Source organism: Sinocyclocheilus anshuiensis, unplaced genomic scaffold (genome assembly GCF_001515605.1).
Source record: "Sinocyclocheilus anshuiensis isolate Anshui unplaced genomic scaffold, SAMN03320099.WGS_v1.1 scaffold623, whole genome shotgun sequence".
In the NCBI taxonomy this organism is placed as follows: Eukaryota; Metazoa; Chordata; class Actinopteri; order Cypriniformes; family Cyprinidae; genus Sinocyclocheilus; species Sinocyclocheilus anshuiensis.
The window spans coordinates 342,956-358,154 of NW_015548226.1; the positions used below are offsets into that span (position 1 = coordinate 342,956).

Consider the following 15,199-nt stretch of genomic DNA (forward strand, 5'->3'; position numbering starts at 1 on the left):
AGTTCTTGCGTGAACATTATAGGCCTTTATATACCCAAGTCAATTTATTATTCCTTCCTTTTTGTCTTAGTGTTTAAAATATTTATTTTGAAACGAATTAATTAATTAATTAATTAAACAAACAGACTTACTGGGTGAACAGGGTAGGCTATGACAGCTGTCATATCATACCCTGCCATGCCCAGCTGATGCAAAGAATAGAATTTATATCTACACAGAAGAAAGCCCTGTCTAGACTCTGCCCAGGTATGAGTTGTGTCGAGCTATTCATTAGCCTGTTTGTTTGATGAAAAAAGACTAAATGTAGTTGCAATAAATGCGTTAAGAATCCATACAACTGCAGCAGTGGAGGACTATTATTCTGCTGCGTGATACTGCAGAAGAACTGATGATGGCACAGTTTGATCTTCGGCTGACCAATCAGCAGAAAGGGGCGTTTAATTCCCGCCCACATGTAGAAATCGAATATTCAAGCTGTTTATTAATTTTTCCACCCAAGAACGAAAAACGAAAATTTAAGCTGAATTCTCGTTTTTCATGTTTTGGAAAAAAACAAAAAAACGAAAAAGGAGCCGTTTTCTCATTTTTCTACTTTCAATATTAAATCAAAAAACGAATGATCGAATGATACACGGATTTTGAAGTACTATGACTAAAAATAAAACTGAAATACCAATGAAATAAATGTAAATATTGAAACAAAAACGAATTGAATTCAAATTAAAATGAAATTGAAAATCTAAATGAAAATTTGAAATGTAACAAATTTTGAAATGAACAAAAAGTAGAAATACTAACAAAACAAAATAGAAACACAAAACAACTAAGAATGACAAAAGCATATAAAGTTTAAAATTAAATTAAAATTTCAAATAAAAATAAAAACCTCAAAATAATAATAGTAATACTAAAACGTTGAACAATGCTTTTCATACACTGTCAGAAAAAAAAGTAAGTCACCCGGTTTACCTTCACATGATCGTTACAGGAGTTCAAATATTGGTTAGAATTTGCACAGACTTGGTTAGTATGATTTAACTTGTATTTAACCCAGAACTTTCCTTTAAATAGCCGATTAGACTTTAAACCTTAAAGGTGACATATCACAGCTTTTCCAACAGTTTTTTTTTTTTTTTACTTTATTTTCTTACATAGGAAAATAGCATTTTTCAGTTATTCAAAAATATAACCTAACTTTGACCAGCTATATGGTATGAGAGCAGCTATAGTCGGATGGTCTGTGTAAATTAAAACTGTTAATGCATTAACGTGAAGTTGTAGGTAAAGGAAATAATTTAACGCTTTTATTGGGATGAAGGTGGTGGCAGAAAAATCACGGATGATAATGTTAAAAAAACCCTAAAAAAACAGACTTCTCTCTTCAAAAAAGAGAGAACAAGAAAAAGAAGATCTTACATGACAGTACTAGTAAAAAAAAAACACTGTAAATCAGGATGCTCTCTGTGTGATATTAAAAATGATGTACCTACGTGATCATTCAGAGACTGCTATAAACTTTAGAGTATTGATAAGTCCAGATACTAAGTATGTAGAGCACCTGATAGTTCATGAAAGCCTACATGAGCTACTAAGTAGAGCGGGGGGAAAAAATAACGCATAAAGTAGTTAAGACCAGATGTAAAAAGGCAAGATGATGTCAAGGACATTCACTCCATGTGGAAGATTAACATGACCTTCTCAAAAAAGAAACTCAAGCACAGTCCCATTAATGACAGAGTTGAAGCCTTCAATGACGTATCGGTAAAATGATGTCCAGATAGCTTCATTTCGACAGGAAGCGATCAGCTGGCAGTTTTTGTGAACAGTAACACCTGTCCTCAGCGATTTAGCTTATCAACCGTGACGGCACGAAGTAGAAAAAAATGCATTTATCTAATGCAAAGCACATTACGATGACATAAAGGAAACAATTCTCTTTGTGTGACTACAGATCGAAGAGAAAATTGTTTCTAGCTTATATATGTTTTACAGTACATAAGTTCATCCATACATGTAGTGATGTTATCCACGGCCCCGTGGAGCCCGGTTTGGCATACGCTCTCAACAGACTGAGAGAGATGAGGCACGAGAAAAAAAATGTGGAAAGCAACTTGATGCATAAATACCTTTCATCTGGCGCAGGGATGTGATTGGGCCAAGACAATTCCGGATATTTCAACGCGATTGGGTTTGCGCGAGGGGGGAGGGGCGGGGACTAAAACATTTGACTAAAGTAAAAATGTAAAAACTTAAACGTTTTAAAACACTGTGACATGTCACAAATACCTGCATCGGACCTAATTTTGCATTACATAAGAATTTCTTTTAAAAGAGCTATACTTCAGAAGGGTAATTTAGTATGATGAATCTCATACAGAAATGTCAAAATAAAATAACTAAATTCAACAAAATAACGTTTTTTTCTTTTTTATAGCGTGACATTATTTTCATGACAATTAAGTGCATTTCCACCCCAAATTCTCTGCAAAAAAAACAACTAATCCTCATGACTGTAACACAGTTATTATCATTTTTTGTTTTGATAATAGAAATCTGTATAATTTATCACTGTCACTGTTGTATTTTAATAACTAATACTTTCATAGTGCACACTTACAATTGTACTTTACAAATTAAATATATATTTCTTTGAGTAATACGGTAATTCAATTATTATTTTTTAAATGATAATGAATAAGAATGAGATGTTTTTGCATTCAAATAATAAAAATGAGAGGTTTTTGCATGGCTGCTGGTTATTTTGAGAATTAAATATACTTAACAGTAATAAAAACAATGTCACAACGTATGCAACATACAAGTAAAACATTCTTTTTTTGTTTTGGATAAAATAGGACTAAATATTGCATTTTTCTTCAGATTCGCCCTGACAGAGGCCATGTTTGATAATGCATAATATCATAGCCTAAATCATAGTGCATATTGTCTTAATTTAAGGAAAATTCTGCCGCATTCTTTTCAGTTAACGTGCTAGAGCTGACCAAAATACTGTTTTCCTTGTATATTTTCATCTATAACACAACAGTCACAAACTGTACAGGAAATACGTTTCTTCAAATTATACTCCGTATTGCCCTTAGATCTCCAGACTTCCTGCAACCTGGTTTAAAGGCAATAAGAATAGATCTCGAAAGCTGTTGCAGCTCAACCTGTAGCTTTACACCAGCGAAGGACGAAACGTGATGAAATCGATTGTGAGCTTTACTTCAGCCCTCCAAAAAAGCCAGAAATCTGCTTTGAGCTTAGCAATCACATCCCTGAGTTTCAAGTTAGCTGACAGTAGCACCAAGATAAACAAACATCTGGATAAAAAAATGGGGGAGGAAACAGAGACAAAAATGAAGGCGGAGGGTTACAGCTTCGATATCATAGCTTTCCCTCTCAGACTCCAGGAATCACACTCCAGGTTTATCCGGGGATCAGACGTTTGCCCTGACTAGTCTGCCGGCGCGAGGACCCCGGTGCACCTTGGTGTGTTTGGACAGGTGGTCGCTCCTGGCGAACTTTTTGTCGCACATTGTGCACTCATAAGGCTTGACTCCCGAGTGAGACCGCCGATGGCGGGACAGCTCATCAGAGCGAGAGAACCTTTAAAGCACAAAACACAGCAGGACACACACATCAGCTCACAACTCTGGAAATAAATCATTAAATCAAGGCCCCGTTACAGGATTTGAGGTTAAACAGCTCAACCTATTCACAAGGTTCCCACACTATTCCACTAATACGTACATTTTTATGACTTGCTCTCATGAGATTTTATCATTTTTAAAAAATAATTTTATAGAAATTGCTCTCACAAAAAGATATTTCTAGACACTCAAATATTTTGAGCATTGCTTTTTTCCTTATTCTTTATGAACCACACTTCTGTTCTAACATTTTTTTTTTTTTTTTTGAAAGAAATTAATACCTCAATTCAGCAAGGACATTTTAAATTGATCAAAACTGACAATAAAGGCATTTATAATCTCTGTCACAAAAGATTTCTATTTCAAATAAATGCTGTTCTTCGGAACTTTCTATTATTCAAAGAATCCTGAAAAAATGTATCAGGTTTCTACAAAAATATTAACTGGTTTTAACATTGATAATAACTATAAATGTTTCTTGAGCAGCAAATCAGCATATTAGAATGATTTCTGAATGTGACACTGAAGACTGGAATAATGATGCTGAAAATTCAGCTTTGCATCACAGCAATAAATGACATTTTAAAAGAAAACAGTTATTTTATTTTGAATTGTAATATTTCACACTATGGCTGTTTTTACCCTATTTTTGGTAAGCATAAGAGACATCTTCTAAAAATATTAAAAAATATTGTTTATTAACAATGGCTTGTATGGCCTAGATGACATCAGCCAACCAGAAAAGTTGTTTCAGAGATGGAGCAGATTTTTATGAAAGATTATGAAGAAATATTTTTGTGCATCAATGAATTTTACACAATTAGAGCAATTGTATTTATAGTTGAACTGAATTAGCTTCATAACTAATGAACTTTGCAACATTCACACTGTTACTGAACTAATTTGAATCATCACTGAACTGCATTGAGTTGAATAATGACACTATTGTCTTTTTAGAGCTGCTGAAATTGTATTCATTTCATTTCATAACTGAAGAACTTTGCAACTTTAATACTCTTTCTTATTTATTACTGAGAAGCTGCTTTGAAACAATCTGTATGGTACAAAAGGCTATACGAGATCATGTGACTTGACTATTACAGGAGCAAATAGGATCAGTTTTAATGTGGTTATCATCACTGACAGACATCTCACTTTCATGTTGATTATTTTCATGAATAAAAGTCCAGTTTCAGTGCTCACCTCCACCCACAGTCTGGCCAGCTGCACAGGTAGGGTTTCTCTCCCGTGTGTCTGCGGAAATGAGCCTTCAGGTGGCTGCTCTTGGTGTACATCTTCTCGCACCCGGGGTGAGAGCATTTATGTACCCGCAAGGTTTCTGTGGAGGTCCTGGATGGACGTGGAGTGATGGCTTTGACCAGGCCTGTGCCCGCTATTCCGACCGCCCTGACGGCAATAGGCAGGGGAGCGATCTTCACATACTTTTGGTCTTGGTTGACGGCCTCGCCCACAATGGGGAGGAGAGTTGCTGAGGGCACCTGCGGTGAAAGAAGGGTAATGTTCTGTGCCCCTTGGACACCGAGCAGCAGATGGGCCACCCGGAGCCCGTTGGCCACACCCGATTGGGCGTCTGGCTGTGGGAGGGCGTGGCTTAGCTGGAGAGGTTGTAATTGAAGCACAAACGGAGCACCGACGAGCACCGGCGCAGCACTAGCTGTGGTGTTAACACTCTGAGCGGCAGGAGGCGTTGTGGTTGGGCTGGATTTCGGCTCTGCGTCACTGGGGGAAGACGGCTGTATGGGAGGCTCATCCTCCTTTGACTTCTCCTCCGGACTCAGAGGAGCATCACTCAGAAGCTCCATCTTCTCCATCAAGAACTCCTCAATGTCCTCCAGGGTTGGAGAGAAGGTGCTGGAGAGCTGGGGTATAAAATCAGGCAGCTTGGGCGGCTGAGTCAACATCTCCTCAGTGGAGTCTAAAAAGATCTGCAGCGGCCCATCGTCCTCGTCTTCCTCCCCAGGGCTGTAGCTGAGTTGAGCTCCAGCATCTCCGGTTTCGGGACTGGAGCATGAGATGGAGCTGCCCCTCTCGCTGCTCTCGCTGCTGCCCACTTCCACGAAGAGCAAGGTGGCCAAGGCATGGTCCGCTAACGATTCATTAGAAGCGGCCACCGCTTTGTCACTTATGGAGACCATTTGTTGGTGTGCAGATCAGAGAAAGGCCGAAGGTATTGCCACGATTTGTAAACACTGCGACAAAAAAAAAGAAGATAGAAATTGAATATTGAGGAGAAGCAGTGATGTATAGTAGCACGCTAAAGTATCTGAACACTTTAAACACACTAACAAAAAAGCTAATATATTTCCAGCTCACATTTCATTCCAAAAAAATCATAAGAGAAGATTTTTATTTGTAACTTAATTCAAACATCCAATAAAAATCACCTGGTTACAAAATGGCTCATTAAAGTTAAGTCAGGTCTGTATTTAGTTAGGTTAGCATACACTTGGTGTGATGTTTTGATCTGATGCAATGAAAAATGCACTTTAAGTGTCCAAATAGTTCTGGAGCCAATATTTACATGAGCCCATGCTCATCATTACAACGCGTCCAGAGATTAAAGTACCGAGGTTTATGGGCTAGAAAGAGGAGGGGCTGTTCAAAACACCATCACAACACAAATCACCACCTCAAAATATATCACAATGCACACTAAACCAATTACAAGAGAAACGACATAATCAAACTTGCATAAACACTGCACCGATGCTCAACTACAGCACACACACGAGGCACTAGACATGTGTTTCACAGAAGTGCGTCAGTAGGGCAGGAACACAGGCCTGCACACATGCTCTCAACACACAGCCAAGCAAAACTGCCGCTTTTGCACAACACGGCCACAACCTTCCCAGAAACAGGTGTCAAGTTCAACAAAGTGGGGTCATTTAGATCGAATCTGACCCTCTGTTTAAAAATCGACTTCGGTTTGCTTTATCGAACGTAAAACGATATATGCATGCCTCATTACCTCGTGTAAATATGGATTGGAATGTCCGGATTGTGGATGTATGACAGGATGAATCCAGGTGACCCTTTTAATGTTATTGTTGGGAAGAACATCGTCCTTGCCACGATTCCATGTTGGCATTTCTCTCAGAGGCCTGTCACATGACACGCATCGCAACGCACTCGAGGGCACAGATCCGATTCCTCGCTTCTGATTGGTTGCGTGGCGGGGGCTCGCCTCAAAACGAGTTACGTCATTGGTTAGAGTAAAAGAAGTCATGAATTATTTATAAGAATAGGAAAAACATCCAACGAGAGCAAAAAAAAAATCAGGTCTTGATGCATTTGTTGACTGTTTTGCATGCAGCATTTACAAGCATGCAGCATTTTTAAATGCATCCATAATTATAATATAAAATAATACAACATTTTTTTTTTCGAAAATGCAACATCCAAATTGTTATTTCAAGAAAATTTTGATGAAATGTTTGAAAGTTGAATGATACATTTTATAATAAAAAATATATATAGTTATCATAAATATCATGAAAATACTGCTATTTACTGCTACCTAGTTGTCCTTTGCTTTTGTTTATTTATGTATTTGTTTGTTTAATTATTTATATATTCATATTGTCACAGAAAAAAATACAAAATCATGTTGATTCATAAAGTCTATTTATTTATTTATTTATTATGATTAATAAATTGGTCAAAAAATAATAATTGAAAGAAAAGGAAAAAAGAAAGAAAAACATGGAAATATAAGAGAACCGAGTGAATGATGGAGCAATTGTGGGTAAATATGTCTGTGTTGACTACAAAAAATGAAAGCAGCTGCTATAGAGACACTAGATGGCAGTAGTTGATAAATAACTGCCTGATGCCACCCATCATAAGTCAAGAGATGGCCGGCTATGGCTAAAAATTGTATTATGCTAGTCCTTACATAGCCAAACCTCAATTATAAAATGCAGTATAAGTTTATTAGATTTTATTTGCATTAATATAGTTGCAAATAGCTTTTATCTTTTAGATTAAGGTGCTAAAAGATAGCAACATTAGGCTATATCTTCGAACCAAAACAAAAAGTTTCATAAATATACACAAATTCTTTGAAATTAAATGCTATGCATAGAATTATGTGTCTGCCAACTCAAACATGTGTTATTAAATAAAATAAATCATTAAGACATGCAGTTTAGACTTTTGTTTCTCCAGCACAATAATACAGAAAAGAATAACCAGCAAGTCTTCAGCCATGTTCTTTTCTTCCGTTCTTTCATTCTTTCTTTCATTCTTTCTTTCTTTCTTTCTTTCTTTCTTTAACAGGTTGTACAGAGTTGTGTCACAATATTCAAAACCCAAAACTCTTACTCATCTTCACTTTAAACATTCAGCATGTTTACTTTTCTGCACTTCAATACACCCAAGTCATCTAACACTTCATTGTTACTTGTGTAATTGCTCTCCTTAACAGGTACACAACTGTGCAATATTGCAAATATAATATTGTAAGCCACAGGTTACGTAACAATAGTTCTGTCAAATCATTTAAAGCTCAAATAGAGCTTTTTATGTGAATGTATGACCATATATTGTTTGCTGAATATATACAGCAAATGTTTTTTCCAATAAATTACCTGTATGCATTCAATTGCACATTGCCATCTCTCTTTTCAAAAATACAAAACAGAAGTAGCTGCCCTTTATAGTTTTTGTCACTATCCAGTCTGTGGCTCTGTTGGTAACATCTCAGTCATCTCGTATCAATATCCGCTTTCTCAAAGACGATCTTACTGGAGAAATACACAGCCACCAGACTCAACAGAGACGCACAGGCCATGTATGCGTTCACACTCTGGAAGAGCTGCACGATGGAGCCCATAAAGAGGGACGGGACCACCTGAGACAGCAAGTAGGCACTGTCTAAAATGGCGATATCTGTGCCCATGCCTCTGACGGCTGAAGGTTGTGGCTCCAAGGTGATAGACACATGCAGATCAAGTGATTGTGAGTTTTTTATATTGCTCTGGAAGGCTGGATAGCCATTGACGCACCCATTAGTTCTTTTCTGCTTAGTCGAGGGCGACATCTCTGATCTGATTAACATTAGATCTTCCTCCCTGAGAGGAATTTTGCACCTCTCGGTGGAGAAAAACACCTAGAAATTGAGAAGTGCAGCTGGTTAGGATAAAAACATTTAACGTGGAAGTTATACAAACGCATGATGTTTTGTTTGGAGTCATTACCTGTGTATTTGAGTGGTACAGGCATGTGAGCGTGTATGGCAGAATCTGCAGGGTGCAGAAGGTGTATCCTGTAGCAGCGGCCATGATGGTGACTAGTATAATGTTGTGGAATACGGTCATAACTGCAGTACTCACAGCCAGCAGAATCACGCTGCTCAGGTACAGCTTTCTGACTCCAATACACAACACCATACGCTCCATAAGCAATGAGAAGATCACAGAGGTCACACACTGGAGGAAAAGACCCAGGCTGGCCATTCGCACACCTGGAGTGACATAACATAAAAATATTTAGATTCCATATATAAACTATTACGCCAGGCTACAGTGTCATGTGATCCTTCAGAAATCATGCTAATATACTGATTTTCTGCTGAAAAAAAAAACCATTTCTTATTATCATCAATTTTAAAAACAGTTGTGCTGCTTATATTTATTTATTTATTTGTGGAATGTTTTTCAGGATTCTTTAATGAATAGCAAGTACAAAAGAACATTATTTATTTACCATTATTAATGTCTTTACTATCACTTAACACTTAACTACTATCACGTAATCAGTATTGGCTGAAGTATTGACTTTCTTAAAAATTGTATATATATATATATATAAATCTTTTTGACCCCTCGCCCCCCAAAAAATGTATAAATTAAGTATTAGTGTTATTAAAATTACTAAAATTTTACATATAGTAATATCTAGTATACATATACATATGTATATGAATAATAATTTATAGTAATAAATAAATTCTTTATTATAGATCTATAGTTATTAAAAGTAATATTATTAAATTAATACTTTATGAATAATTTATTAATACTAATAAAAATGTGTGTGTGTGTACTTGTTTATGCTACATGGATTGTAAAACCTGAAATTTTTGACATTGTGGGGACCGGCCTGCGGTCCCCATGAGGGAAATAAATTATTCAAAATAGTAAATTATGTTTATCTGTAAAAGTGTAACAATGCAAACAGGTTTTCTAGGTTTAGGGTTAGGAGATAGAAAATATTGTTTGGTCAGTACACTGAAAAAAATGTTTCATTCATCCAATTAAAAAAATTTAGGGTAATGATTCACATCTACATTTTCATTGGCTCAAGTTAAAAAATATAGATGTGAATCATTACCCTAAATTTTTTTAATTGGATGAATGAAACATTTTTTTCAGTGTACTGACCAAACAATATTTTCTATCTCCTAACCCTAAACCTAGAAAACCTGTTTGCATTGTTACACTTTTACAGATAAACATAATTTACTATTTTGAATAATTTATTTCCCTCAACATTTACTTTTATTAGCTCAGCAACATGCTAACACTAACTGAAATAAATGAATATAACATCTCATCTTGAATATAAACATATTTTGTTTTACTGCACTGGTAGAGATTTTGATGAACTCTCAGACAAAAAGGTACAAAAGCTGTGACTGGTGTGTACCTTTTCAAAAGGTACACTTTTGTACCTTTTTTACCCCTAAAAGGTACTGCCCCAGTGACAGCTTTTGTACCTTTTTGTCTGAGAGTTCATTGCATTCTCTTAAAACAGGTTATATGATATGCAGTGTTGCTTCTCATATAAATTTATCTTGTTTTAAGTATTTTTTAAGATATTTTTTCTGTATATATTACAGATAAACCTGCACCTTCATCATAGCGTGTCCTTCCCAAGGAGCCTGGCTCATCACTGGGAACCCCATTATACAATCCCTCTCCAACAAAGTCCGTGTAGAAGAGCATAAAGGACATAAGTGCCATCCAACTGCACAACTCAGCGACAAACAGCCTTGCAATGACTTTTGGCATGCGACTGCACAGCAAGTAGAGTCGGGGAACCACAGAAAGGAGACTAGAGAATGTCCTTCGCAAAAATAGAAATCTGGGGAATGCCACACAAGGGCAGCAGCAAGTCTTCAGGTTTTCATGCCTTCTGGAAACCTCAGCTTCCCCCAGCCGTTCTGTCTGCTCCTCAGAGATGAAGGCCATACCCATCAAACAGGCGAGAAAAATGAAGGTCAGAACAACGTAGATGAAGGCCTCTTGTCCACCCAAGTAGACCACGGTATCTGAAGTGGTCCAGTCAACTGCGGGCAGCAGGTAGCCAATGCATCCGCCCAGACTGAGCATGAGAGAGTAGACAGAAAAAGCCTTGCGACTCTCCTCTTCTCCAGGAAAGAGGTCAGAAACCAAGGCCTCCAAAGGTGTGAAGCAGGCCTGACCACAAAATTCCATCAAACAAATGGCAAGGACCAGCAGCGGGACCTCCAGCCAATGCTGCTGTTGTTTTGTGAGCAGGGTGACGAGGGTGGACGTCTGCGGGATGATCAAGAGACCGAGCAGGACACCCATGCACAACACCCATATGAAGGGACGTCTACGACCATATTTACTTCTCAAGCTATCACTCGCCGAACCAATAAGAGGCACAACGATCAGCCCCAGCACAGGTCCCACAGCTGAAATAAAACAAAAAATCATAAAACATCAAATGTAAATTCACTCTGGATGTCAGTTTCTGCTAAATGTATATCGTATGGCACTATTTTTCTTCTGTAAAAACGTTATACAATACAGTACAATTTAATTTATTTAATTATTTATTTAATTTCATTACAATACCCTATATTAAATTACTGAATCATTTTATTTATTGAATACTTTATACTTAATTACTGAAAAAACAACATAGTATTATAATATTTTTTTAAATGATACAGCTGTCTTTACCGAAAAGAGGCCCCTCACAAGGAAATCAACATATTTGGGTGTCCTTGGCAATAAAAAGTCTAAAAACCCAAGAGATGGAAGTGATGATGCATTGACGTGGAATTTGCGGCTCAGTAAGAGAGTCAAATGTAACCATGAATATGTGAACTTGATGTAGGTTACGCAATCTTGACGGAATGGAACAGTTCCCATATTAAAATGTTATGTTTGTTTTTACGTCAGCATTCAAGGAGCGTTGAATAGCGTGAATAGCGCTTTTGGAAACACGGCGACACACCTTCTTGCGTCATGTCAGATACATGTATATGTCCTTTAAGGAACTTGTTATCTGTGTTTGACAACTCATATTTGACATATTTCTGATATAGTATGAACGCAGAAGCATTCTCAGTCTTTGTGCAAATCACGTATTTCTACACGTGCCCGCCATTTCAAAACCTTGGAGCTCACGAGAAGCCATTCCAACACCTTCAAAATGTTTGGTTTTCAGTCCAGAATCTTTAATAACTAGGCCACACCACTGACCTCTAAAAAAATAACTTTTGAAAATGACCTCTTTTGAAGTGACTTACCCAGTACCATAGTCATGAATCGTTCTTCCACCCCTGCCTCCAGCAGCATAGGTGGGATGTAGATTGTCCCAGCAGCCAAACATACCTCCAGACCACATGTTAATGCATTAATCAAGAACAACTGCGAGATCCTGCCATGCATGTCCAGGTTATTCACTCTTCACCTCTTCAAACTCTGCAGTGATGAAAGAAGCTGTTTAGCCATACTGGAATATTCTTACATTGAAGCATATATCCAACTTTATGGCTACATGCTCTTGCTCACACAAAGCTACCAAACAGATTCAGAAGACTCTAAACATTGTGAATCATATGGTCCTTTTCGGATTTGTCTATTTGCTGTTTACTTGAGCATCTTTACTTGAGTATGTATGCCAACCAGCTTCCTATGTTTCAGTCTTGTGATTATGAGCATTGACACCAGGATGTGTGACAGAATATTACACCCCTTTAGTCAACTTAGTGTGTTTGTTTAGGACTATAAAATAATGATGAGTTTCTTAGCACTCATCTGATGATCTTTGACTTTAGCTGTGAGGAACAGTTGGCTATGTACTGATCACCGTACATCAATTAGCTTTATGATTGAACACGGTCTTAATTGTTATGAAAAATGTAAAAAGCATGACAATAAACAAAAAATGGCATATGTAGCAATCATTTCTGCAGTGTAGACAATTTCTTTGCCAGTTTCAGTTTAGCTTTGCTTGTGACTTCTGGAAGGCCGCTGGTTTTATTTCTCAGATCTTTCCAGTATAACAGACTCATGGAATATTTGGCCATGGTTTGGAGAAATTTGAGTTGCCTGTTCAGTCCACGCTGACGTGAATTACAGAAGTGTTCGAATGACGCGTGTCTGTGTTTAGTCCATTTAGCAAAATGAAAATCTCCTGTTTCACTTAATAAGTGAATCTCACGAAAGCTGTTAAGTACAAGGAAATGAAGCATGGTTTTTTTGGCCCATTAAGAGTTTTTACACTGTGACTACTTTCATCACAATTAAGAACAGAGATCTCATTATTGTCCCTGCACATTTTAGAGTGGCCTTTTATTGTGGCCAGCCTAAGGCACACCTGTGCAATAATCATGCTGTCTAATCAGCATCTTGATATGCCACACTGTGAGGTGGATGGATTATCTTGGCAAAGGAGAAGTGCTCACTAACACAGATTTAGACAGATTTGTGAACAATATTTGAGAGAAATAGGTCTTTTGTGTACACAGAAAAAGTCTTAGATCTTTGAGTTCAGCTCATGAAAAATGGGGGCAAAAACAAAAGTGTTGCGTTTATAATTTTGTTCAGTGTATATATATATATATATATATTGTTGATGTTAGCACACTATTTGGATTTTACTGAACTAAATCTGTTGATTTGTATACAGTACTTTTAGGGTTATTAGTTATTTTTTATATTAATATTAAGTTTTAATATATTTTTTATCCTTTTGTTAATTGCTGCATTAAATTGACCAAAAATGACAGAAAAGACATACAAAAAGTTACTTTCAGTACATACAAATAATAAACAGCACAACTGCTTGCAACATTGATAACAATAAACATGTTTTTTTTTTTTTTTTGAGCAGCAAATCAGCATATTAGAATACTTTTTAAAGGATCATGTGACTCTGAAGGCTGGAGTAATGATAACAGGAATAAATGTCATTTTAAAAGAAATTACAATAGAAAAGTTATTTTAAATTGTAATAATATTTCACAATATTACTGTTTTTACTGTATTTTTAAAAAAAAATTAAAAACTCAATATTTTTAATCAAATAAATGCAACCTTAGTGAGCATATACAATACTTATTTTAAAAGCATTGACAAATTTTACCCAAACCTTTTCTATGTTAGTGTATATTCTTTAAAAATGCATCATTCATAACTTTAAAATATGACTACATTATGCACAGAAATACTGTGAGGTCACTTAAGTTCAGAACCTTCTTGTGAATATTAATTGTTCATTGACAGTAACCGCTAACTTCCTCATGTCACAGCGCATTGACAGATTATTGGGAAGGAAGGAGAAACGTCTTTAGGCGCAACATGCGCAAACACATTAGAATTGAACTCTTAGGAGTGACACTCTTTTATTTCGCTGTCAACCACATACACTGGACTCCTGCCTCAGCTGAGAGTACAAAGCCTTAAGTATAACCGGAGTTGAACATAACTGAGCCATGAAAAGGTTTTAGACAGGAAAAAGCACTGAAGCGCGCCACATCTTACCTGATGCTGCCTCTGACAGGGAACTTCAGGTCCTGGAAAATTTTTTGTTTCTTAAATTGACATTCTGTATGTATGAATACACCTGTTTTAGGATAAATATAACAAGCATTTTAATATTTAAATAACATTATTTGAAACAAATGATTAAAAGTATTATTTTTACTGGTCTGTAAAGGAATAGAACTAATCATCAATATTTCCCCAGTTATACATGACATTTAAAACCAATAAATTACAACTATAATAAACAACAATAATATAAAGACAGTGATCTATTTGATAAAGTTATGGTTTTACAGCCACAGGCGCATCATCAGCTACACATGATCAATTATTCTGTTACAAAAAAAAAAAAACAACGTTTGAGATACTTGCATTTCATTTCCATCTGTAAGTGTCAGCTGGAGTGATGTGGTCTCCTGTGGCTTTACTGATTCCCATGTGAATGTGTAGAAAGTGCAGTGACATCAGTAGAAGTTTGAGGAGCTGTTCCAGGAGCGCAGCAGGAAGTGGGCGGGATGAGCTGTGAGAACACACACGTCTGAAAGCCACATCACAGAGACTCTACTCGATCTTCAACATTCTTGCTGGGTTTGCAGTCCAGCACAACAGGTGTGCCTGCTTTTATAGAGTAATTTCCTTTAATGGATTATTTACAGTAAATGGGATGTGAAGATTTAATCTGAGAGTTTGTGAGGGGATAGACGACAGGAAAACTATCTATCTATCTATCTATCTATCTATCTATCTATCTATCTATCTATCTATCTATCTGTC

At 36.6% G+C, this 15,199-nt stretch overlaps 2 protein-coding genes across 2 annotated transcripts; both read right to left on the bottom strand.

Moving 5' to 3' along the window:
- Positions 1 to 2,743: 2,743 nt before the first annotated feature.
- Positions 2,744 to 6,805, bottom strand: LOC107654380 (Krueppel-like factor 15). Its single transcript, XM_016441422.1, has 3 exons — positions 6,646 to 6,805; positions 4,857 to 5,863; positions 2,744 to 3,609 (listed from the first exon to the last, which is right to left on the bottom strand). The coding sequence occupies exons 2-3, from the start codon at positions 5,807 to 5,809 to the stop codon at positions 3,441 to 3,443; spliced, it is 1,122 nt and encodes a 373-aa protein (XP_016296908.1). The 5' UTR covers positions 5,810 to 5,863; positions 6,646 to 6,805; the 3' UTR covers positions 2,744 to 3,440.
- Positions 6,806 to 7,344: 539 nt separating this feature from the next.
- LOC107654376 (solute carrier family 45 member 3-like) lies at positions 7,345 to 14,498 on the bottom strand. Its single transcript, XM_016441418.1, has 5 exons — positions 14,423 to 14,498; positions 12,184 to 12,358; positions 10,531 to 11,340; positions 8,876 to 9,141; positions 7,345 to 8,787 (listed from the first exon to the last, which is right to left on the bottom strand). Exons 2-5 carry the CDS (start codon positions 12,323 to 12,325, stop codon positions 8,383 to 8,385), a joined length of 1,623 nt encoding a protein of 540 aa, XP_016296904.1. The 5' UTR covers positions 12,326 to 12,358; positions 14,423 to 14,498; the 3' UTR covers positions 7,345 to 8,382.
- Between the last annotated feature and the right edge of the window lie 701 nt (positions 14,499 to 15,199).